This window comes from Grus americana, chromosome 16 (assembly GCF_028858705.1).
Source record: "Grus americana isolate bGruAme1 chromosome 16, bGruAme1.mat, whole genome shotgun sequence".
In the NCBI taxonomy this organism is placed as follows: domain Eukaryota; kingdom Metazoa; phylum Chordata; class Aves; order Gruiformes; family Gruidae; genus Grus; species Grus americana.
In genome coordinates, this window is record NC_072867.1 from 7,287,288 (window position 1) to 7,311,188 (window position 23,901).

At 38.5% G+C, this 23,901-nt stretch overlaps 1 protein-coding gene across 4 annotated transcripts in view; it reads right to left on the reverse strand.

Annotated features, from left to right (window-relative positions):
* DGCR2 (DiGeorge syndrome critical region gene 2) overlaps positions 1-23,901 on the reverse strand; it is a 48,685-nt gene that overhangs the window by 12,524 nt on the left and 12,260 nt on the right. Inside the window, exons 2-6 of one of the 4 annotated variants that reach the window (XM_054843985.1) lie at positions 19,708-19,740; positions 14,881-15,003; positions 5,560-5,685; positions 3,057-3,267; positions 2,015-2,091 (exon numbers count right to left, since the gene is read on the reverse strand). In XM_054843985.1, the coding sequence (XP_054699960.1) occupies positions 2,015-2,091; positions 3,057-3,267; positions 5,560-5,685; positions 14,881-15,003; positions 19,708-19,740 (570 nt within the window). Of the gene's footprint in view, positions 1-2,014; positions 2,092-3,056; positions 3,275-5,557; positions 5,686-14,880; positions 15,004-19,707; positions 19,741-23,901 lie in introns of all 4 variants that reach the window. The other 3 variants (XM_054843984.1, XM_054843987.1, XM_054843986.1) reach the window with 3 other exon arrangements.

The window sequence follows — 23,901 nt, forward strand, 5'->3', positions numbered from 1 at the left end:
CGCGGTGGCACGGACTATCTGGTCCTTCCAACTCACGTAATTGTTAAGAGACTGTACTATGCTGGGTTCCAAACAGTGCAAGAGGTGTTGAGGGCATTTTATAACTTTTAAAATGTTGTTTCTGACCAGTGTCTCGCTTCATCGTTAAATCTGCTGGTATGCAAAGTTGCAGAAAATAATGGAAGACCAAGACACAACAATTGTGAAAATTAGCCTATTTACATGTTTTCTGAAGCCTACTTTCCAAATCTGTGCGCTTAAACGTTGATTTTAACAGCTCTTGCAGTTAGCATGTTACACAGTCTTCTCACATAATGGTCCTTTCAAACAGTTAGGCGTTATCTTTTTTGTTTAATTTTTTTAAATGCAACTAGGTTCTGCTATCATTTTTTGAGGGCTTACCTTCCACATCTCCCAAGAACAGATTAAAATTTCCAAGCTATAGGACCCTAAATCACTTTTCAAATAGAAACTAGGAATTCAGAGTCTGCCTCACTACAAGTCAATGAAGCTTAAGTAGTTTTTCAGAAGCTACTGAACACTACTATGTCCTTTATTTCATATAGCTATTCCTTTATTAAATAGAAAGCTTGCAAACAAAATAATATATGGCACTGAGAAGGCTTAAATCCATATAATGCATCAAATTAAATAAAACTTAGGATAAAAACGGGTATCATGATTTCTCTATAATTTATGCCTCGCTGGTTGTAAGCACTGTCAGCAGATGGCAGTGCAGTAAACTTTCCAAAGAGCAAAGAAAGGTCCTTTTAAGGAGAATGTTTTGTTTTTTATCTTGGGCTTCACAAGAGAAACCTCCCTATATAAACACTTTTGTCCAGACCAGAAATCCATATTATGAGAAAAAGCTGGACTTTCCTCCCTCCCTATCCCCTGCTGCCCAAAGACATCTTTAGGTGCTTTGCTTTAAGAAACTAATGAAAGTGTTCCTGCCCCCACAAGAGGGCAGTTTCCTCTGAATATTCCATCAATTCTGTTCACTTAAAAGACAAAAGAAATCAGTATTTTTGTGCATGGCAGTAAACAAGTGCTGTCATTAGAAAGCTATGCAGGGTTCTACTACTTCTCATGTGTCAAAGGAAGTATTTTTCAAGACCCAACTGTTTAGCAAAATTTTGTTCATAATTATGTACCTGTACCTAATGGGCAGTTTTCCTTGCAGATTTTCCATTATTGAAAATTGTATAAGAGAAGAAAGCTATTCAGATTAGTTTTCAAATCCTACACTGGAATTCACAGTGCTCATGCCTAAAAAAATCCCTTTGTTTTAAATTTTCCATTACCTAAACTAGTACAGCATTTAGACATTCAATTCTACACATAAGAGTTCATATAATAACTTTAAGATTAACTAATCCCTCAACTGAATTAGTTAAAAATAAAAGGTATAGAAATATAACTTTGCTTTTTCAGCAGAGGGAGCTGCTTGTTTTGTAATTTAAAAAGTTCAGCCAGTGACGCCTATCCAATTAATGTTCAGTTTTTCATGTAAACTGGGATTTATTTCTGGGATTAGGCAAATTTTGTCTTGGTTAAAATGAAAAAAAGATCTAGGTAATTCTGCAAAATTCAACATATTTAAGGATATAAAAATCTACCAATTTTTAAAAAGCAAAAACCCCCAAATATCTTACACTTGTCTGTGCAAATACTAGAACCAGGAATCAGCAGTTCATGTAGACATTTACCACAAAGAACGAGAAACTAGAGAGTAGTTTCCTTTTTCTCAGCTTAATCAAGGGAAAGCCCAAGTAAACTGAAAAATGTGTTCTTTCCACAAGACACCAATGTAAAAAGCTATGAAACTTCTCAGTTGAAAATAAGACATGTGTATTGAGTATTAAACTCTTCTGTTTTGATGCCGCAAAGCAAAGCAGTTCCCCTACATGATTCCAACACTATCACTGAAAAGTTATGTTGTTCTTGCAAATATTATTCATGCTTTAAGACAGTTTCCATGGGCCATTTAACTAAGTAATAATTTGAGGCGTACCTTTATAAGCTACTTCCCAGTGACCTTCTAGAGAGTGATTTCGATTGGTGATCACATACTGATATCCAACCCAGAACCTACAAAAAAAAAGTTACATTTTTAAAGACACAGACCCAAAAACATACTAACGAAATAAATTACACAGAATCTTCCAATGTCTTTATACTTAAAAGCTAACTTTCAAAACATTCTGATTTGTTCCTTAACATTTCAGCCCATACCTTGGCAATGTAGAGAGAGACACTACAGTTGAGAACAGAGGGAAATACTTGATAGTTGTCTATGTTTACAAATGATAACTCACCGTGCCTTTTATTTCTCCTCATAATAAGCACCTTATTCTGTTGTTATGGCAGCACTTCAGTACCTCAAACCCAAAAACCACACAAAAGCATCCAGAAGTCAAATACTTTATAAACACATACAACTTATGTCAGACTGTTCCAGATCAAATCTTCTAACTCTCGAGGGACCAACACACACCATTACTGAACCACTCCTGGTGATGTCGTGGCAGCCCATGAGTGACAAAAAACCCACAGGCAAAAAAAAGGAATTATGTTTGTTGTGAACTAACAGAATGAAATATCTAAAGCCAACAGAACATAGTTCTTCCAACTCAAAATGGGTTTTTACTTCATTCTTATCTCAAACTTGCAGTCTTTGTTAGAGCTACTGGTACTTAATGGAAACAAAAATTCTGTTGAAAAATTTAAAGAATTATTTGTATACAAGGTAGTGCAGCAGTAAGTCATTGTAAGTTCCATCTTCCCTGTTGCAGTTCAAGAATACTAGTACATTGCTGGGACAGCCTGAAGATAAAAAGACTCTGTTGAATTGTAGACTATCTGTTAATGTTAATCAAAACATAAAATACAGATGGTCACTGCCAAACAGTCAACCAGGATACTCATTCTGGGTTATTAACCAGAAGTCAATTTTACCATTAGATTTTTCTAAACAAACTGAACTACCAGCATTTGTATCACACAGAAACCATTCTCATGTAATAGGAGATCTTTTTCCTTTCCTTCCTACTCACCTACGCTGGTCCTTCCTTACAAATGTTTTTTCTTCCAAGTCCCACTCCTGTGCCAGGATAAACCTTAGCTCCTGGTCTGCAGTGAAGGTGGCGAGGGATCCATTCACCCGCTGACATGTCTGCACGGCGTCCCAGTAGTTCTCCCCATTTAAATACACTCTGTAACAGCTGGCTGTGCCCTCATAGTGGTGCCACCCTGTTGGGCACTTTCCTAGGAAACATGAAGAATAGAAGGGAAACCATTCCCCCCAAATTAGGATCTTCAAGAGAATGCATCCTTATCAGTTTATGACAATGAAATGCATAATCACTTGGATGTGTACACACAACATACTGTGTATACTTCACCTGACTAGGAGGAGATGCATGCATTACAGATCACAGAGCACTTACTTTACTGCAGCTTTTTATAAAGGAAAATTTATTAAAATGTTATTTTAAAAGATGCAACTCCCAGCAATGTTTTATTGCACTGTGACAGCCTTTAAAGTCTTTAAGGCTGATGATCTACTGTGGAAGATATTTTCCCTTCACATCTTTATAAATCGAATCAGTTTGATCAATCCAAGTCAAAACAAGCAGCAAGAAGCAGGAAGAAAAAAACAAAGGTGGCCAATTTAATGATTCTTTCTTTCTATTGGGTAGTTAGCAACACATCCAACTTGCTGTGAGGTTTTCAATCTACTTTTACAAACAGTCTCAGTAGTATTCACATAATCCTGCTCCCATAGTCAATCACAAAAGACAATGGGGGTTCTGGGGCAACTGTTGTTTGCTTTGGAAAAACATCCCTGCAAAGTGGATCTTTAGGAAGTAAAAAGGTGATGGTGTGAACTGCTGTCTCGGCTTTCTCTCAACTAACTCAGTTGAGGAAATATGCAACAAAAGCCTTGAGGCATTTCTGGATGAAACAGGCCCATGGGCTTTTGACTGGCATTCTTGGGGGTGATGGGTAACTAATAGAGAAAATCACAGAGACAGGCAGATGAAATTTAAACCAGACATGAAATATGGTTTTAGCACCTGCATTTGCAGTATTAATTTGCACAACACCTAAGAAAGGAACTTTAAATTCACAAACTGTTTTATGTTCGTTGCATACATTCACAGTTCCTGTTCTCCAGCCTCTCTATTCCCTTCAGAAACAGTGATCTTTATCATCAAACAATGATATACAAACTTGGATTTGAAGCATTTTAATTACATGTGTTTCCTTATTCTCCATTTATATAGTATCTTTAAAGATCTACTGTTCACATTACTAAGATGGGACAGAATACAGTATCAATCAGACTGCAGAGCATATTAGATATTGCTGTATCAATTTCTAAATTGCTTTATTGTCCTCTATAAATTTTACTTAAATAATTTAGCTACCAGAATCCATGACAAACCAAATACCTATTTTAATAAGCATTGTTGTCGAAAAATAAAATGAAAAAAAAAAATTAACAAAGAGGTGAATTTTTACTTTTGCTAATCGCTTGTCTTTTCCAGAAGATCAGCATAGTCCAAAGCAATTGTTCCCAATTAATGCCATACTGTCTTCCCCCCACGTCCTCCTCCTAACCTTTCCCATCCCTCCCTCCAAGGCTCACATTCCCAAATCACTGCATGATCCCTGGAACAAAGAGGGAACCAAGACAAGAGGGAGAAAGCAGGGGAGATTTAGATGTTTTGAGCCTGAAGAGATTCAGAGGCAGCAGTTACTACAAGCTACGATCAGTGGGAAGGACACTTGCAGGACATTTGTAACACTTCAGGTAAGGCTCGGACCAGGATGCCGACAGTGGCACTAGCAGCGCTGCAGGTGACAGGGTAGGACGACATTGAAGTGATAGTTTTGAAGATTCCTGAATGATTCATAGGAGTAACATGGCGAAACCCATTCAAGTGTTATATGCTTCCTCGACAGACTTTTTCTTCAGAGTGAAGAATTTCCTTAAGTTCCCCACTCCCTAAATTTAATTTTCCTATTAAAAAGGATACAAAACTCACAACATCAGAGATGCACTTAATTAACTAATAGTGCAAAATCTTTAAGATCATCTTCAAAATTACTTCAATCAAGAGCAATCAATTTTGGTTTTCCCCCACTTTCCAGGGGAAGAATCCTCCATGCAAGCTCACATCAAGAGACACGAGCTAGACTATCACCCCTGCTGCAGGCTGAAACCAAATGGGTTTAAAACTTAAACTTAAACCGTGGGCCTCGTTTTCTGTAATCGCAATGAGTTGTAACAGAAAATTGCAACACTGGTTTCACAAAAATAGGATTACTAGAGAAGTAGGATTCTTTTGCATGTGTTGGCCTGTTATATAAACTATATATATAAACACATAAAGTGTACAAAAACCTTAAAAAGCACTGCACATGAATAAAATCTGGTCAAAAAGCCATGCAAGAGAAAAACCTATTAACTTCTCCTTAAAAGAAAAATTAGTCTAAATTGCTAAATTAATTATCAGATGGATGGCCCAGATTTCCCAGTCTGCAACTTACTGCTAAATCGGACAGGCTGTGCCACATTGACAGTGTGAAAGCGGGTTGTCTCTCCTCCTCTCCCTCGATTGTGCCTGGAATCCACATTCTCCTTCCCATGGTAAGTTCGCTGGTCCCCTGTCAAGCCTGGGGACCGGAAGGAATAGTAAGTACTGGTGAAAGATGCAAGCAAAGGCAGATTTCATTTTACTAAACATTCTCTGGGTTTTCATTCAAGACACATGATAAGTAACAGTCAAGTAAACAAAGACGGTAGATCCCTGCAACAACAGCTTGGCCATTTTACAAGGTACATAATACCTACAACTGAAAAGAACCAACAAGCCATTACATGAGTCTTGCAGAGTAAGCTAAGTATTTTGGCAGATTCTCAACAGCCTGCAGTTGTACACAGGACCCGACACCCATCATTCCAGTTGTTGCAGCAAATGCATCATCCCCAGCGCATTTTATCTGCTCCTATTTACAAACTACCCACCCTCCAGCTGTTTCGTTTCTCGGTTGTGTGTTCAAGGATACAAGACAACTTCTCTAATACATTTCCCCAACACATTCTCTGAAATCTAGGCCAAAATTAAAACCAGGAAAGGAAACCCATCTTCAGCCAGAAGAACAAGGTTTTTCATTCACTCACAAGCTTCTAAAAGAAATGTTAGTTCATTATTTCTGAAACAAAAAACATGCACACCCTCATCTCAGTGTCAGGATTTCTAACATGCGTACATGACAGCTGGACTCACTAACTTAGAAGAACACAGTGCAAGATTTTATTCCAGAAAAGGGGCTGTGGGGCTCCACATGCCTACCAGGAGTAAATAAGGAGCACACAGTTCAGGTGGAGACGCTGCAGGATGAGCCATAGCCAGAAAAAACTAGTAAGATCATAAGTAGGAAGGCTGGCACGGTGGTGGGGAGAAATGTTTGAGAAAGACTGAAAGAAGCACCGAGAAAGATTAATCTGGAAACAAGGGATTAACCTTAAAAAGAGAAAAATGAAGAACACAAGAATGTAAGCATTGGAAATATCTACTAGTATGTTATTTAATACTACTAGATGTTATTAAAAGTAATAAACTTTAACCAGCAAAGAGCTATGCAGGCATTCATTTCTACATTAAAAAAATCAGCTTATTTTACTTTAAAGCTGATTAGCCCTATTTAGCCCAGCTAAACCAAATAAACCAGTCACGGTCCCAAATGAAGAGGAACTACATAGTTGTCTTCAACAGGTTTAACTACATCTGTCTGAAATATATTCAAAACTATGTCAATAAAACTTTCACCTTTCAGACTATCTTTAAAAAGCAAGAGATCCACAGCAATTTCATGATAATTTAAACCCAGAGCTGGAGACTGTTTGGTGTATTACCAGGGAGGAAAGACCTTCAGAAGACCCACCATCAAACAGTGCACTCCTTCAAACAAAATGTTAGCACTGATGAGCAAAAAAAAAAAAAAAAAAAAAAAAATATCACTAGCTGGAGCCCAGGAACAGCAGAATAGCTTTGCATTCATCTGCCTCTAGCAGACTGAGTTTGCCCTGGGTTAATGGGATAAGCAAGGGATATTTAATTATCACATTATCCTAGGAATTACATGTCTATAGAGATCACCCATCAAGAAATGGCTGTGCATAATACACTCACATGGCCTTACAGGAATCAAGTAGTAATTCTACTGTTCAATATTAGAATACCCTATTTATCACAGGCAAGAAGTTAATGCCAAGAAATTCAGTTAGTGTACATTTCAAAGGACACAAAATGGTAAGATAATTTGACAGTGAAGATCAACGATTATTTTTTATTACTTTAAGGCCAATCTACTTCTAGTTTTAGAATTTTACTGTTGTTAATCCTAATGGTTCAGTAGCAGTATTTACACTACTATTTTCAGAGTGATACTGAGGCACTAAAAAAGCAAATCTTTAATTATAGTAAGACTTTAAAATGCTAACTAATGTCAAACGCTTTATCAAAGATGAACTGAGCTCAGCATGGGAAGCTCTATCTTCCCATAGGAACTAAACCCAAAGAACCAGTAAGAACCAAACGCACGAAAAATTAGTTCCCTTTCAGAAGTGAGAGCAGATGCAACACCATATGGCTGGCCCTCCACGGCTAAACAGAACGCCCACGAGGACTTAACAATTCACCTCCCCTGGGAACAAACCAGAAGTTCACAGGTTTTAACACACGAGGTTAAGAAAGGGTTACTTGGGCTAACATCTTCAATTGACAGAATTTATGCCAGATGCTTTGAAAAATAGCCACACGGTTCCCACACAAAGTGAGTTGAAGCAGTCCTCACCCAGGAAGCAGGACACTCGTTCCTTCCTCAGCGTCTGCCCGTGTTGGCAGACTCGCCGCTGAAACCAGGCAGGACTGAAGCGGCAGCAAGCAGCCACCACAAGTCACTTCTCCTTCAAGCCCAACACTGTCAGCTGCTTAATAAACTGGTGCTCTTCAAATATTAAATTGCTTCTATTTGACCTGAATTTTCATTCTCTGAGAAAAGTAATGATGACAAGCTTTTTCTAGGGCAATAAAGAAAGAGATGCTAACAAGTCTCCGAGTCACTTGACTGCCATGAAAAGCTGTTGCGGACTCTGGTGGCAAAGGTGTAATTGGACTGGTTTTCTATTGTACTTTTTCAATACTCTGCAGAAGAATTTTCTATGTACTTTGCTGTTCCTGCTTCCTTTATAAAAATATTTTTATCTTTAAAAATAAATTAATTGGGCCATGGACTAAGCTTTAAGATAACAACCTAAGTCAGAAGATCACAACCTAACCACATTCGAGTGTTTCAGAAAGGAAAAGCCATCATTTTTATTACTTATGTGCATACTTAATATTCTGAAAGCTATCACATTTTGGAAGATCAGCTATTTTCCAAAACATTTACTCTTCTGGATACGACAACCACAAGCAGTAACAGTAGTATTTTTACTAGCCAAGACAGATAGTTCTGCTTCCTTTGACTTTGTACAATTATACCAGAAATGTAGTTTGCCTGTTAGTTGGTGGGGAAAAGGGAAAAATAGTTCAAGAAAAAATTCATGGGGCACAATTCTTTTTCTCTCCTCAAATACTACAGCATGGTGGACACAAGCATCCTCCAATCTGTTTCCAAATGAATCAAGGCATGATTAGTATTCACCCAGCTCCTTCTAACTTACAGTAGCTATCTAATTCTTTCTAGCACGATTACAGTCTAAGTATAGTGCTATACATCAAAAAAGTTGCCCAACACTGCTGATTCTGTGACTATTTTCAGTTGTTTAAAACTTCAAGCTACCAATTTAGAATGGAAGTTTGCCATGCTGGATGGCTCCTACTACATTTTATATTGGTGAACTTTTTCAGATCTGAATTTTTCAGAACAAAAACCCCAATTATTCAACAATTAATTAACAAAAATTAAGAAATTGGAAGGGGAAAAAAAATTTCACTTACATTTCTAACTACCTTTTAGTTGAACGAGCACTGTCACTGCAGTCTGCAAGACACAGCCCTGATAACTCACAGAAAAAGCTTTGTGCCATGTGTACAAGTTTTGCTGTTCCCATTGGAGATGTGGAAGAAACAAAGGGGACAAATGCACCCAAGTTTAAGTCTGAAAGAAATATGACCTTGCCCATTATTCATAGAGCCTGGAAGAAATTCAGTTATGCTGTCTAGACTCTTCTGTGTACATCCATGGAGATTACTCTGCAGCATTTATCCACAGGATCTCAGCAACACTTTCTTTGCACATGGTATCTTGTTAGGAGAAGCCAAGTACACAAGCAGAGCCGAAAGCTCCTTTTTCAGGGCCTCCATCATTCAGACCATGTAAAAGGAAGCAAAAAGCCAAGTAGTACAAATGGAACATGAGCCGAGGAGCTGAGACCACACAAAAGTAAGAGCTGGCACCAGCTGAGACGGGAATAGGCTAGAACATACACGTGCCGAGCAGCACTGCATGGGGGAGCAAACATGACGCCAAATGGAAAACTGTGTTGAGAGAAGCTAGAAGAGAAACTGCAATCTGCCACGCACGCCAAGGTCTGCTTTGCACCAAAAAAGGACTGTAATATAGAGAGGTCCTTGTAGGGTCAGGACTCATAAAGGGGTGAATATTGGATTTTAAGGAGTTGAACTAGTTTCCACAGTTACTGTGTCACAGATGACAAGTCACTCAAGCCAAACCCTTCACAAGGATGGAGGTACTTACGTCAAAATAAAACTGTGAAGCAACCAGGTCTTGTCATATCTTATTTGTTCCAAGATTTGAGCTGCTCCTGTTTAACCACATAGATTCTCAAAATTTACATAAAAAGCTGCCTTGTCACCTAAGCTTCAAATTTTCTGTCCAGCATATTAACTACTAAAAGCTTGGAAAGCTTTTAATTCCATCTAGTAATTTGAGAGGAGAGAGAACTTCAGGATTAAATCCAGTTTTGTGCCTAAAGATTTGGAAATACCGTTCAGAAGTCCCCAGAGAGGAGTGATTCTTCTCAGATCAAGCAGCTCCACACTTTGCATTATCAATTGTATTATGCTAGGAAATAGATGCCAACCAAGAACAGCATCCTGCTGTGCTGAGCACTATTCAAAGTAACAGACTGACAGTAAAGAGCTTATAATTTAAACACCACAAAGCAGGGTAAAAAGGATGCATAGGAGTTCAGCAAGGGCTCAGAAAAGGTGTGAAAATGATCAGAGGTTTTTACCATTATTATCTAGCTTTAAAAAAGGAGATGTACTAAAGAGCGCACAAACGTCAACAGTCACTTCAACCAAACACAGTATCCTTGGCAAAACAACACACAAAGCTGTTTATGATCACTGCAAAACTGTGTGCTGCAGCTGCTGCTTTCTCAGTTCCTGGCCATACCTTCAGCTGGCTCCACAAAGGAGACTTTGCAGGCTCAAAGATGACATAGTGTGTATGTGCTGCAGCAAGTCACCTCCAAGTCTGCACATTTCTTCTGGATACAGAATCTGGGAAGTCCTTAATAACAGCATACCAGATGACACTGCTCAAGATCAGCATTTACACTTAGCTTCGTAGGAAGATTTTCTGTATGAAATTAGGCTCCCAATCTCAACATAAAAACTTTTAAAATCATACTGCCTGCCATGGAACTGCAGGGCAGCTCATACTACTGCTAGCCACTGCTTGCAACTGCTGCCACAGGATCGTCACTGATTGTGGCCGCGGGCTCAGGGGAAAAAAAAAAAAAAAAACCACCACACAACCCTAATAATTCAGCTCGCTGAAACTTTCCAGTGTTCTTGTTTCTGACCAAGCAGGTCTAGAAGATAGCACTGAGAAATACCTTCTAAAAGAAGAATGTGGCATTAGGCAAGGGTGCGCGCTACAGGGTGAGATGAAGGTTTTCAAATTCAGATGCTGGGAGAAGTCCAAGGACAACTGACGGCACAATCTGATCACTTCTTCCTGGGAAGAATTTTTTTTTTTTTCTCAAATGAAGGAAGAAAACAGAATGATCACTAATATAATTCCAAGCTGAACAACTGGTATGGATAGGATTTATGAAAGGCACTTGAATTTAAGACATCTGTTCATACGTAACAAAACCAAACATCAAGCCTGTAGCGTAAGAATAAAACACAACCAGAGCTATACTAAACCCTGCTCCACTCATACTGCTGAAATTGAGTTTTGACCTGCAAAAAAGGTAGGATATTTGGAGAAGCTGATCTGATATTCTGGTAGAAGCAAAGCAGGAAATTCTATGAGCAGTAAAAGGCGAACTGCAGAGCCTTCCTTCTTACGGGTTTAAATACAGAACTTTTATAAAGTTGTGTTACACTTTGATTACTTGCATAGAAACCTAAGAGGAAACTAGCAGAAATAATAAATTCATATTTGTTAAAAGTCCCTGTTTAAGATATTAATGTCTGTTTCTACCACTTCACGGAATACACCACTTTGGGATAAACTATTTTTAGGATCAATTACTGTTGATATGGAAATTTCATGAGTCTCCACTGCTTAAGTGGAAGAGAGTTGCAGGCACATGCTACATAAACCCTCCCAACAATTTTTAGTATGCTCACAAGAGCAAGCAGCCAACAGTTCTACTCTACCAGAGAGATGAATTGCGGGTAATCACTGCTGCAGACTGCACTAACATTTGCGTGCCTAGTGGGAAGGTGAATAGCACTTTACACATCACAAGTTTGAGACTGAAAGGAATTCCATGTTTTAAAGGAAAAGGGTGATTCTGAAAAGCAACAGTAAGAATAAAAACAGCTATGATAACTATCTTCATAACTAACTATAGAAATATATGGTCTAGCAAAAACAGGTATTTCATCCACTTACTCAGATTGTCAATGAATTCATGTCTTACCTGTGTTCTGAAAAAAAATGCCAGAAGAAGTTATTCTAACAAAAAGGTCTTAGGATTTGGAGTGTTTCTTGTACTTCAAACACACAATTACCAAACTAATTTATTAATTAGTGATCCTCTTATTTTAATAGGAGCTTTTTTACTAACAGGAATGAAATCAGGCCTAAAAAAAGGTGAACTAAACCAACACTGCCAAATAACTTACAGTGGCTTTGTATTAAACCTTTGAAAAACCAACATGACTAAGTAGTCATCGAAACACACCTTCCTCACCACCGTAAAACCCTAATTCACTGCCATTGATGTTTTCCGAGTTGCTCATGTTGGAGTGTGCCATTAGTAGCTCAAAGGCTGAAAAGTAACAAGCTTCCCAACCAGATTCAGAGCCCTTTCTTGCAAGCTTTGTTTTCATACTTCAGAGAGATTTCATACCTTTTAATTTAAAGATATTTTAATTCTCAAAGTTTCACAAGTCCATGTGGCTTCACCAACTAGTTCTTTCAGTGTTCAGTCTGCCTTTATTAAAATTAAGAACCTTAATTAAAAAGTATTTAAATTTAGCCGAATCATCTCACGATTGCTCATCTAAATCTAAAGGTATTTTCTAAATTTAAAGCTGCATCATTTCTTGTTAATTCAGTGGCCAAAGAAGAAAGTTATCACTCTGAGTATGACTATGTACTACTACTATTAGTAACATTAGCTCCCCAATCAATGCCCTAGAACTTAGTCTCTCCTATGACTGGTCACATATGTATTGCTTTCCTCAACATAAAACCATGCTCTTCCAAACGTATTCTGGCCTCAGATTTACTTTCATTCACACTACTCCAGCATGCCATTCACATGCACACCAGCACACCATCTGTCCTTATTCTTCACAGTTCTGAATAACACATGCCTTTCAACACCCATTTCAGGTCACAATGCTATCCCACCAATTGTTTGTTACAGGTATAATAGAGCTTTTACATCCTACACCAGTAGTTCTTGTTCCCCTCTGGTTTGCTGGCTACACTCCTTGCATTACTGTGCAAATATCTCAGTTCTTTCATAAATGCCACACCCAGGTTTCTGGCTGGTTTACTGAGCACAGCCTTTTCACCAATTACTTATCCAATTACTCCTCTCATCAAGTGGAATGCTTTCCTTCTCTATGCTGTCCATCATTTTCCCCTCTAGTATTCTTTATGGACATTATTCTCCTCTTCCTGCGTACAGACATGGTGATGAATCAAGTCTCTCCCACGCGTCTTTTGATTTCTTAACTTAAAGTTCTTCTCATCGTGTCAGGCCACACCAGTGAGACCTACGCCCCAAACACAAAAGCAAAGCCTATCTACTGAGAAATGTTACTTTCATAAAATCCTCTTCCTAGCCACATACCAAATGTTCTTTGTAAGTCCAGTCCTTGGGTCAACATCACCCTGTTGCACCCTCCATGCCACAACTTAAACTGCTGACTAATACACTAGGCAACAAGAGAAGGTAAAAATAGTTTTCTACTAATGTGGTTGGTTCCAATATTCCCACAAGTGAAGCCTTCAGTGCTTTTTGAGTAAATCCAAACATTAACTTGACTCTGCTTTCCCCTAGCTATTGACTTCCATTAACCGTCAGAATTTTATTAGGTCCCTAGTTTTTCACATTTGGCCAAAGTTAGCTAAAAAGGAGGAAGAATAACAGCACAACTATAAAAGGACAGCCACATCGTAAAGAATATCCTTAAACAGAATATCAATGGTACAGCTTAATTTTCAATGTCAGAAGAAACTACCAACAGTTTTTCCCCCGTGCTGCAATGTAGTCAAAAGCTTTCTAAAAAGAGCACTGAACACATTCTTTTAATTATTTGTGTGTAGCACACACTGGGGAGATGGCTAACTATAGTACACTTTCAAAGTTTGAGTGTTAGATTTACTTCTCTAATTCCACTAGAAAATACGAATATTTAGAAGAGCTTGTTGCTGTAAAATACTGATGTTACTGTTTTGTAGCATCTCTCTAAAATGGCTGAAAAAACTCAGAATGATGACAGACTGAATGCTGTGATGACAAAGCTGCAAAGTTCATGTTATTCTCTCCCAAGCAAATGAGGTAGTTTAGTGGCAAAGAACTTCTTAAAACAGCTTTTGAATGTAATTTAGTCGCACTGTAGAGATAAAAGTTTTTGAATTATGCTACAATTGAATTCATGTTTTCAGATCCCTGCTTCACTGTTCTTACAAAAAAAAAGAATAGTTACAGGTCCCTTCACTTTTAAGACACACAGAAAAAGATTTGCACTGCCCTGTTTATTAAGAACAAATGAAAATGTTCAAAACTGTGATTATATATTCACAATCCAAAATTTTTGTTTGCTTGCTTCTTAAAGACAGCTTGTATCCAGTAGCTTTAGCAGAGTACCACTGCTAGTGATAGGCTCCTGAAAGCATATGATCACAAGAGTTTATGGAGAGTAAATACATCAGCTTGTTTGGCAGAACAAAGTTCTCCACTTAAGCACAAGAAGCATAATCAGAACAGGGAGCAATAAAACGAGCTCTCTAGCCAAGTCCAACAGTGTCACCCAGCACAGTTTGAGTGATATACTCATACAACCAAAACGGTAATTCCAAATTTAACCACAGGCCTATGTGTCATTTTGGTTTAATTGCAACATGATTTTTTTTCCTTGTCATGAAAGTCTCTTTTTAGACTACAACTCTCCTCATCTCCAGGATATCTACTCAGACTATAAGAATGGAAGGATAATTCATCAGACAGAAAAAAAAAAAAGTAGCATTAGTTGCACAAAATGAAGAGAAGCCAACTCAAAGTTTGTTAATAATGGCTACATTTCTACCAAACAATGTCCACTTTCAAATAAAAATAAACAAGCAATCATAAAGAGTCAAAGTACTGCTGCAAAACAAGCTGACACTGTGATGAGCAGTCTTCTCAGCTTTATTTACCTGGACAGTCAACTTCATCACTCTCATCCTCGCAGGTGGGCCATCCATCACACTGCCAATTTGAAGGGATGCACTGGATGGTACCAGTCCGACAGGCAAACTGCCCCGGGGTGCAGCGGAGCTCTGGGAAAGAAGTTTGAAGTGTTATTTATTCTTGCAAGTCTATACATATATTAATCATCTGTCATGTAACATATCACTGAAGCGTAATGGACAAAACCTCTGGATAACTCAGCCTGTTAAAAACTGCCTTGATTCAGATCACTTCCATGTTTTAAACTGCACGTTTGTGGTTTTAATAGACAGGAGGCCCAGCTTCCAGTGCTTGGGAAATAATTCTCTCAGACATCCGTAGTAAAAACTTCCTGATAAAGATACCATGTGAGCAGCTATCACCATAGCGTTACCTGTTTACTTCTTGCGGTGCACTTAAGACTACTTGTTCACTTTTCTCAGAACCAAAGTTCAACAAAAAAAATGCTATGGTAGCTAAGTGCTAGATGACGCAATAGATTTAGAATCCTATTTCCATTCCAATCATTATGTATGCCAGGACCCGACAGACTTGCACAAATACCCAGCTTGATTTAAAGCCATTTCATAGAAGTATTTGTAAAATGATTTCTATATCCATGAACCTGTTTTCACTTTCTAGCTTAAGCCCTTTTGTAGAATTTCTCCATACGAACACATCCTTTACAAGAAGCTGTCAATATCTGCAAACACGTAGTTCCTGCTTCTCCAAGAGCACCGCCTACTTGCTATCATTATGCTGTCAGACCTAATTAGCATTATAAAAAGTACAATTTTTTCAAAATTATTTTATATCAATTCCATCTATCAAATGCCAGAACCTAATAATTCAGCTTCATTTTGTGTCCCTCAAAACATTTTGCAGGGAGGGGGAGGGAAATCTGTCCACAAAAGTGAACAATTCTAAGCCTGTTTACAGACAGCAGGTCTGAGAGTTGCCACTAGCATCCATAGGCTCGCTTTCGCACCAGACCACCATAGCCCATCTTTCTTCCAGATGGTGGTTGTCAATTTTACAACCACTGTTTTTGAGCAATTTACCAGGTTACCCTCTCAGCAAGCTACAATAATCCCAGGTAAGAATGTCTACAGAATGAGCACCCTTTAAAACAAAAAAAAGTGTTTTAAAGTAAAACACGCTCATCCCTGATTTTGAAGGAATCAAGTAGGTAACTGTTTTGCAGGGAGAAATCTCTAAAAGAAAATTTAAAATACAGATTATGTATTCTCTCATCCACAGTTTACAACCTACGAAAAGAGCTGTAATTGCAAACATTACCTTCTTGAACCACGTCTGGACTAAATCAAGACAGAGGTCACATTTAAGGGTTCAGACAATATGACCAGGCGTAATAAAACTGGTCATCATGTACTCTCAATAAAAGATGTACCCATACACCTAGTAATTGGCATAGGATATTGATAACAGGCTTTAATTCGATGTTAGACTAAAATCCAGTTCTAGCACTGGTTTACCTTCAAAGCACAGACCTGCTCTTCTAGAAAATATAAGCGAGCACATCCTCTTAGCAACCACCTACTCAGAACAAACATTCAGGTCACAAAATGGCTAGGAACTCACACAGACCTGCTAGACTACTGCGAGTAGTAGTAGTTAGTAGACTAACTCTACATTTTTAGAGTTTTACGCAGTCCAAACAGCTAACAGTGAAAAAGCACACAGGAAATGAGAAAACCCCAAAACACATAACGATGCCACCCCCATAACAAAAACTGAAGTAATTTATTTAGCCCAAAGAGAGAGAGAATTTTTCATTAGGGGAATAAATGGTTAAGCTTCACTTGCCCAATGTAGCAAGACAGAAAACTTAAAAATCTATCTTTAAGTTAGGGGGGAAAAAAGCTGAAATTCAAACTATTCAAATTTCAAGTTCACAGAAAAGCATCAGCTCTTCAGTAAATCATTGCAGCTTCTTTCAGCACTTTTGCGCAATGTCAGCATGCAGTGGAATGTTTCTTAGAAAGTTCTGCTATTGTAGTTTCAAGTACGGAATTTACACTGGAGCCTGCGGTAGATATTTTAACACGTGAAAGACTATTCTCAGCCCAGCTACAGGTTTCCATTACATCCACCTGCTGTTCTGGTAAAATTCAATTCAAAATTCAATACTGTAAATAAACTTAATTTTTTTTACTGCTTGATTATAATGGAAGTCACATACCCCCTGTGAAGAAAGCTGTTCTGCAGCCCTCTGGTTTCACAGGCAACATCCACCAGGAAAACATGACAAGCCAATGTACACATGGGAAAAACAGTGAAGAATACTTCTGCTCTTTCTACAATTTCATACATGCTATTACTATTTTATGTACAATTACATAAGACTGGTTCGGATAAAAGGATAAGTCCATGCCAGTATTATGGCCATTAAAAAAATGCCAGTTACATGCCGTAATATCATTACTTCCTGTATTACAGACACTCCTCTCTGAAGAATGTGGATAAGTGGAAGCGTACAAAACATTTCTATTAAAACACCACTCAAACCAGCTGAACAATTGTTCCCATTGGAAACCATGCTATGTCGGATGCACTAGTTATTTCAGTCTGAGGAAAACAAACTGCTACGCAATTGTATTGTGGAGGGGAAAAAAGTGACACTAAAAGAAATACTGTGAAATGAAAGTCTCCGTATTTTGCAAACACTGCCAATAACACCTCCTGAGCCATCCTAACCTTGAGTCTGTACCCCCACGTGTTACTGAACTACCTAAATCATTCTGCAGCTTCTGGAAGTTTCATCTGAATTGTTCTGCTTCTATTTGCTGTCTGTTGTGGTACAGCACAAAGAGAAACAAGATGCAATCATCTGAGAAAATCTAACTGCCTGTCTCACTTGCACTCAGGGTGCGTTTGGACATACCCGATGGCCTCCTTGAGGACTGATGTTTAAGATCAGTTCTTTTGGAAAACCCTTGCCATTGACGGAGTATGGATTTCCACAAAGGCCACACCAGCCAGCGTGCTGTCATCCGGACAAGATGCGGCAGCGGTCGGGCAGCTCACAAGCGTGGGCAGCACAGCCCGGCCCCACAGCACCCACCGAGCACACGGGCTGCCTGCCGACAATATCCCCTCGGCCCCATCTGCCCTGCACAGCCCTGAATCGGGCTCGAGCCTCCCGCAGGGCAACACATCACGTAGCCAGGGCAGCCACCTTTGGAGGTGAAATACATACATAAAAATAGATGGAAGCCTATAATGAACCTGTGAGATACTTGGCTAAAGAAGAGAGAAATCTGGGAGAGGCAAGGATACGCAGCATAGATGCTAGTCTCCACAACCCTGTCAAGCATTTCATTTCAGTAGCCTATTTTTAAGTCAAAACAGCAGAAAAATGAAAACATTTCAAGCCTGTCTCTTTACAACAGAAAAGGCAAGTCACGCTGCCAGCAGTGGAACAGGATTCACGAAGACATATGAGCAGTAGCAAACAACAGTACAACACAACGTAATGTTCCATCTTTCCTGAAATGCAAGTAATCACTTAACACATGGACAGACGTTGTACTTTCCAGGAGTGTGGTAAATAAAAACTGTTTCTTCAACCCATATAAGATTTCCAGCTCTTCAAAAGAATAGCAAAGTTTCAAAAATACCAGTCCCACTTCTGTCCCTAAAGTCAGATAACTCACACTGTTCATAGCTATTGATGGCAACTCACAGCAAGGAAAGATGAAGAAAAAGTTATCTTAAACTATCACCTCCTAGCAGCACTAAAAACATGTATTTTCCACCAGCTGTTAAAGCAGAAACATTTTGTATTTTCAGTATTGTTCGAAAATATGTAATGGCACAAGTTCGGCTACAAGCAAGCAGCTGCTGCAGCAGAGGCACCAATACAACATTAGCTAACGGCATCAACAACTGCCTAGAAGAGGAAAAATGGAAATGCAACCACCTCCAGTGTTCACGTACAATGTGATGAGTTACATCAGCAGTATTATGATTCACATACTAAATACTAACATAAAAGGCTTCTTTTTCTTTTAAGGATCAGATGCAGTCTTTGCTACAGAACAAAATTTAGTAGACTGAAATCTCATTTTAGAGCAATTAAATGCATCTGGCATTTGCTGGGAAGAAGGGAGGCACATAAAACACTGGAAATAGCACCAATTGTAGTTTTTGCACTATTCATAATATAAACTTACAAAACATCATGAAGTTCAAGCAGCATGAGAACATGAAAACACTTCAAGCACCAAGGTGTCATTATACACTTTCTTCACTTTACCCTCTCAAAGCACTTCTGCAATGTTAACCCTCAACAACCTTGCCAACCACCGCATCCTTCTGCCAGCGGTTACAAAGAAATACAGAAAAAATACATAGCTTGCCGAAGGCTACAGATAAGATGAGCCCATGAGCAAGGTCAGCTGTACTGACCGTGCTTCCATGCTTTCACGAAAACACCATGTTTCTTCCCTAAACCCCAAGCAACGTGCCGGTTCACCAGCACGCTCCTACCTGAACCAAGGTCTGTCTTCCAGAAATACCAACAATTAACAGCAATGTATTCACTGGTAACACTTCGCCTGTTCTCTCTAGCAACAGTTTGTTATATACTAATTGGCCAGAGGGAACAAGAAACTCCTTAACTGACATACAAAGAGAAGACAAATTGAAATCAAGTTTAGACCATGTATTAGTTCTACAAGCTTAATATATAACCCAAGATAAAACCTACTGTCAAGTGAAGGCAAAAAAACCCAATACCAATTTTTTGGGACACATTATTAGCCAATATAACCTGTCCACGAGTCACTCACCTGAGAGAAGTCTTGCCAAAGCTAGTCGTGGACCTGTAATTTGAAATTTAAAAGAAAACTTACAAAACAGTTGGAAACTTAATTAATCAAACACTAGAAATCAGGTAAGATTATAAATAAATTTTAAACAGTACCATACAAACAAGAAGTCTTCATCTCCTATAGCTGCCAAATATTATTTTTCTGAGTCAGTCAGTGACAAAACAGACAACATTTTTGACTAATGGAAAAATCTAGGTTTCGTATAGGAAAAAACTAAGTTTTCAAGGTGGTTGCTTACACTCTTACAGAAAGCTTTTGTTCCAAAGATTTTCCTAATTACATGTTGAATGCCAGGTGTTTCACAGCCCTCATCATGTATTTCAACATAGGGCTCAAATAGCTTTTTAAATTTTTTTAGAGCATGCTAATTTCCAGATTTTCTACTAAGAACTCAAAATAGACATTTACAACAAGCATTATCCACAGGAAGGACTTCATGACAGATGAATAAAATACACATTCACCCTGCTTTAATTTCCAGCCAGCTTCACATGTTTCATAAAACAAACACCTTTTTGCCATTATAAAGCAATTCAGGAAGCCCTTTTGGGTTTAATCATCTCATGTAATCTTTCCATGTAATTGAGAATGTTTTGCTTCTGGAGCCTGACTGCTAGCAAGTCGCAAGCGCATCCTTCCTGCGGCAGATGCGCCCTCAGTCAGTGTGCTGCCCTGGGCGTTACAGTACCTGCAACCTATATTTTCTGCTTCATTTGAAGTCGTCCAGAGGTGCATTTGGATTAGGACAACTCCTACTTGCATTCAAACTGGAGCTAATTTCTTACTCATCTTCCCCTTTTTTATGCAAGATATAGGGGATAATTATTTACTCAAAATAATTGTTTTATTTGAAAGAAAGGATCTATATCCAGTATCTGAGACTACTTTTCAACACATTAAATCTCATTTTAGAGCTTCCAATATCAAATCAAGACTGTAATAGGCACATGGGACAAAGTGTTGATTCAATACAGCTCACCTTGCTAGTTTAGTTTTCTGAATGAATTTGATGAGTTGGCTTTGAAATAGCAAGTTACAGATCAAATGAAGCTATTGTCTGCCTACATTAATTTTAAGTCAGATCAGGCATGGTTTGTCCCCCTGCAACCAGAAAGACTGCACGTGCCAATAATTTAGCAGACATATAGTTGTACAGATCCAGTATCAATTAATGTGGAATTGGGGCCTCATAATAGTTGTCTGCCAATGAAGCTAGAACATCTACTAGCAAGTCTGATTAATTTTTTTATATATTAGCTCTAATAGAAGATATTTTCTGATATGCTGGGATTACACACATCTCCTCAGAAGCAGAACAGCTAGTCTCAGCCCTGTGCTACCAGAAGCCGCCCTGTGAACAGAGCTGGGACCTTCACCTCCATACTGTAAGAAAAGCCTTGATTACTGATCAGAATCACAGCTCTGACCCTTGAAGGGCTGGACCAGGTCATACTACCACAGAGGTAAGAGAAGCAGCAGGGGTGGAAATAGCTCTCGGGAATGGGCAAAAACCAGCAAGCTGTAAAAATTTCTGCCAAGTGACAGAAGCCAACTGCCCATGAACCTCAAAAAAGCACTTCTCTACAAGCACTATCTACTCATCAAAACACTTCTGTGAAGATAAGCTGGTGGGTGAATGAGAATGCTTTGATACTGTCTTCACAGGATTATTTATCCTCTCCCAATTCAAGACAGAGATCTAAAAGGAATGCAGCCTGAAGAAATTCTACATCCAATGAAAACACCAGAGGCCCTGTCTCAGGTACGTATACTAAACATCTCCTGTAAAGCATTAGGCGAACACATCAAAGTTTTCAAAATCTAAATTTCAGCCTTGTATTTCCAAGACACTGAAGTTCACCACTACAGGAACCAGTAGAAAAAGGAAGATTAGAAATCCCAATCTCTTCTCAGGTAGAAACATATCCCCGACAGACAGAAGATTCCCCTTACTTATAAACCATGTGTTCCTAACTCTGATACATAAACCGCTAGTGGTACAAAAGACTCAATGCCTTGTCAACTCACAATTTAAGAGGTGGGTAAATGCATGAAAAAATACAGATGAGGAGCCAGAGCTCTAACCTAAAGCCTCTAAAATATAAGTCTCAATTCAGGAGAGTGGTTTGATATAAAGATTAAACTCAGTGACGGCAATCACAGATTATGAAACTTTGGGTTCTTCCAGTTGCAATGACTTAAATTCTCTTTAATAGATTCACCAGTCAGTAAAGTCTGATACATTAAGATAAGTCTTTTGGTAGCTAAAGACCATGGATGCAAGTTAAGGTTTAGCATGTACATAGCTGGTATAGATTTGAGTCTTTAATACAAAGAAATGCCACTTTTCATTTGCTATGCTAATTGTTTGTTCTTGTCTGCTGAGCTTCATTTGTATGGAAATTGAAATTTGATTAAATGCACAAACCCAGCATTTAATGTTATTTCAATTATAAGCTATTACTTTAACTGAAATGCATGTATTGAAAAAGATAAGCTTGAAGTACGTGGTTCGGTTTTGTACGTAAGCTTTTAACGAACAATGGTAGTTTTGTGTGTACCTCATGTGTAACTTTGCTTATTTTGGTCATATTTCTCAAGACTGGATCTGGTAGGTCCTCTGGCATCATTTTTATTTACAGACTGAAGGAAAACAGAAGACTAAAAAAAGTCCTGTTTTCTCAGTGCAAGTCACTCATTGTCCCAAACCAGATGAACCAACCTATAAGAAAATAATCTGTTCCGATTTCAAGAGGCAATTACAGCTAACAAAAGCCGATTAAGCATTAACAAAAACTCTAAATACAGGTGCTTAGGCCAGTAACTCTTCTTATTCAGATTTTAACTTGTCCAACAGGTCTTTCTTATATTTTATAATACTAAACTTACATACCTAAGTTAATACCTGTACCTACATGTTGCACTATCATTTCATATTTTAACACATTTAAGAAGTTTACCAAAATTGAAAACAGTTTTTTTCTTAAATCACCGTTTCTATATATCCTGCCCCATGCTAAACTGTACAAGCATGATCAGATCCTAGCGTCTTCAGCCTAACCCCCTAACTCCTTAGCTCCTGGAGATTTTACTCTGTATCGGTGCTCAATAAATGACTGCAAACAAGCATCAGAAACAAAACAACAACAAAAGAAACACCACACTTTAACCATCATCATCAAACCACATACAGCTCCATATCTAATATTTACACTCAAGAGAAGCACACAGCATAACCAATATTTCTCTAGACTCGTATTTAATGAAGTAACAGAAACTTTGAAATATTCTTAATATTCCAAATACAACAATACCACAATGGTTCTCAGAATTTAATCCTCAGCAGAGATGTGGAAAAAAACCTGTCCATAAGCTAGTCCTCTGCACTTGAAAAGCAGTTTTCATAACTTGGACTTCTCTTGAGTCCACTGCTGAAGCTCACCGGAGCAGGTACCATACCTCGCACAATCTGCCAGCCTGTAAACAGCTCGGCAGTCCTGCCCAGCCCCTGCTCCTCGTGGCCACGTGCTGATCAAAGTGTTTTCAGTGACAGAGAACCTGACTACAAACTTGAGGGTGTTCTGACACAGTCTTTGAACAGGTTTTCTCGTTTTTAACTTGTCTCCGAGGTATCACTGATCCCACGCAAAGGCTCTGTTCTCAGGCAAGTGAAGCCATACCTTAAAGTGGTATTTCTCCTCAGATCCAGATTGGCGACAAATTTTCTCCCTCCATTCATCTCCCAGTAGGTTTCTTGGTGAATCTTACTTCCATTACATGTTTTTAGATTTATCCTTACTCCACTCTCCGCTGCATTCAGTGTAGCAGAGTGAGCACATACAGTACTTTATAACAAAGCCACAGTAGGAGAAAAACAGACTATGGTTAACACCTTATTTTCATAGAACAAAACTATCTGTCAAGCTCACAAGTCACCATCAGACAATTATCCATTCCATAGATTAAGTTTATTAAAGTTCCTCAATAAAATTGTTCTGTTTACTGTTCTTCAAATTCAAAGCCGACAGAACAGAGCACTCTATTTTCACGTTCAGTTCCACATTAGATACAATGCTCAGCCATTCATCTGTGCCACTGAAAATGTCCCTAAGCATGATCCTTAGGTCAGGTAGCCTTTGTTCATCACAGCCC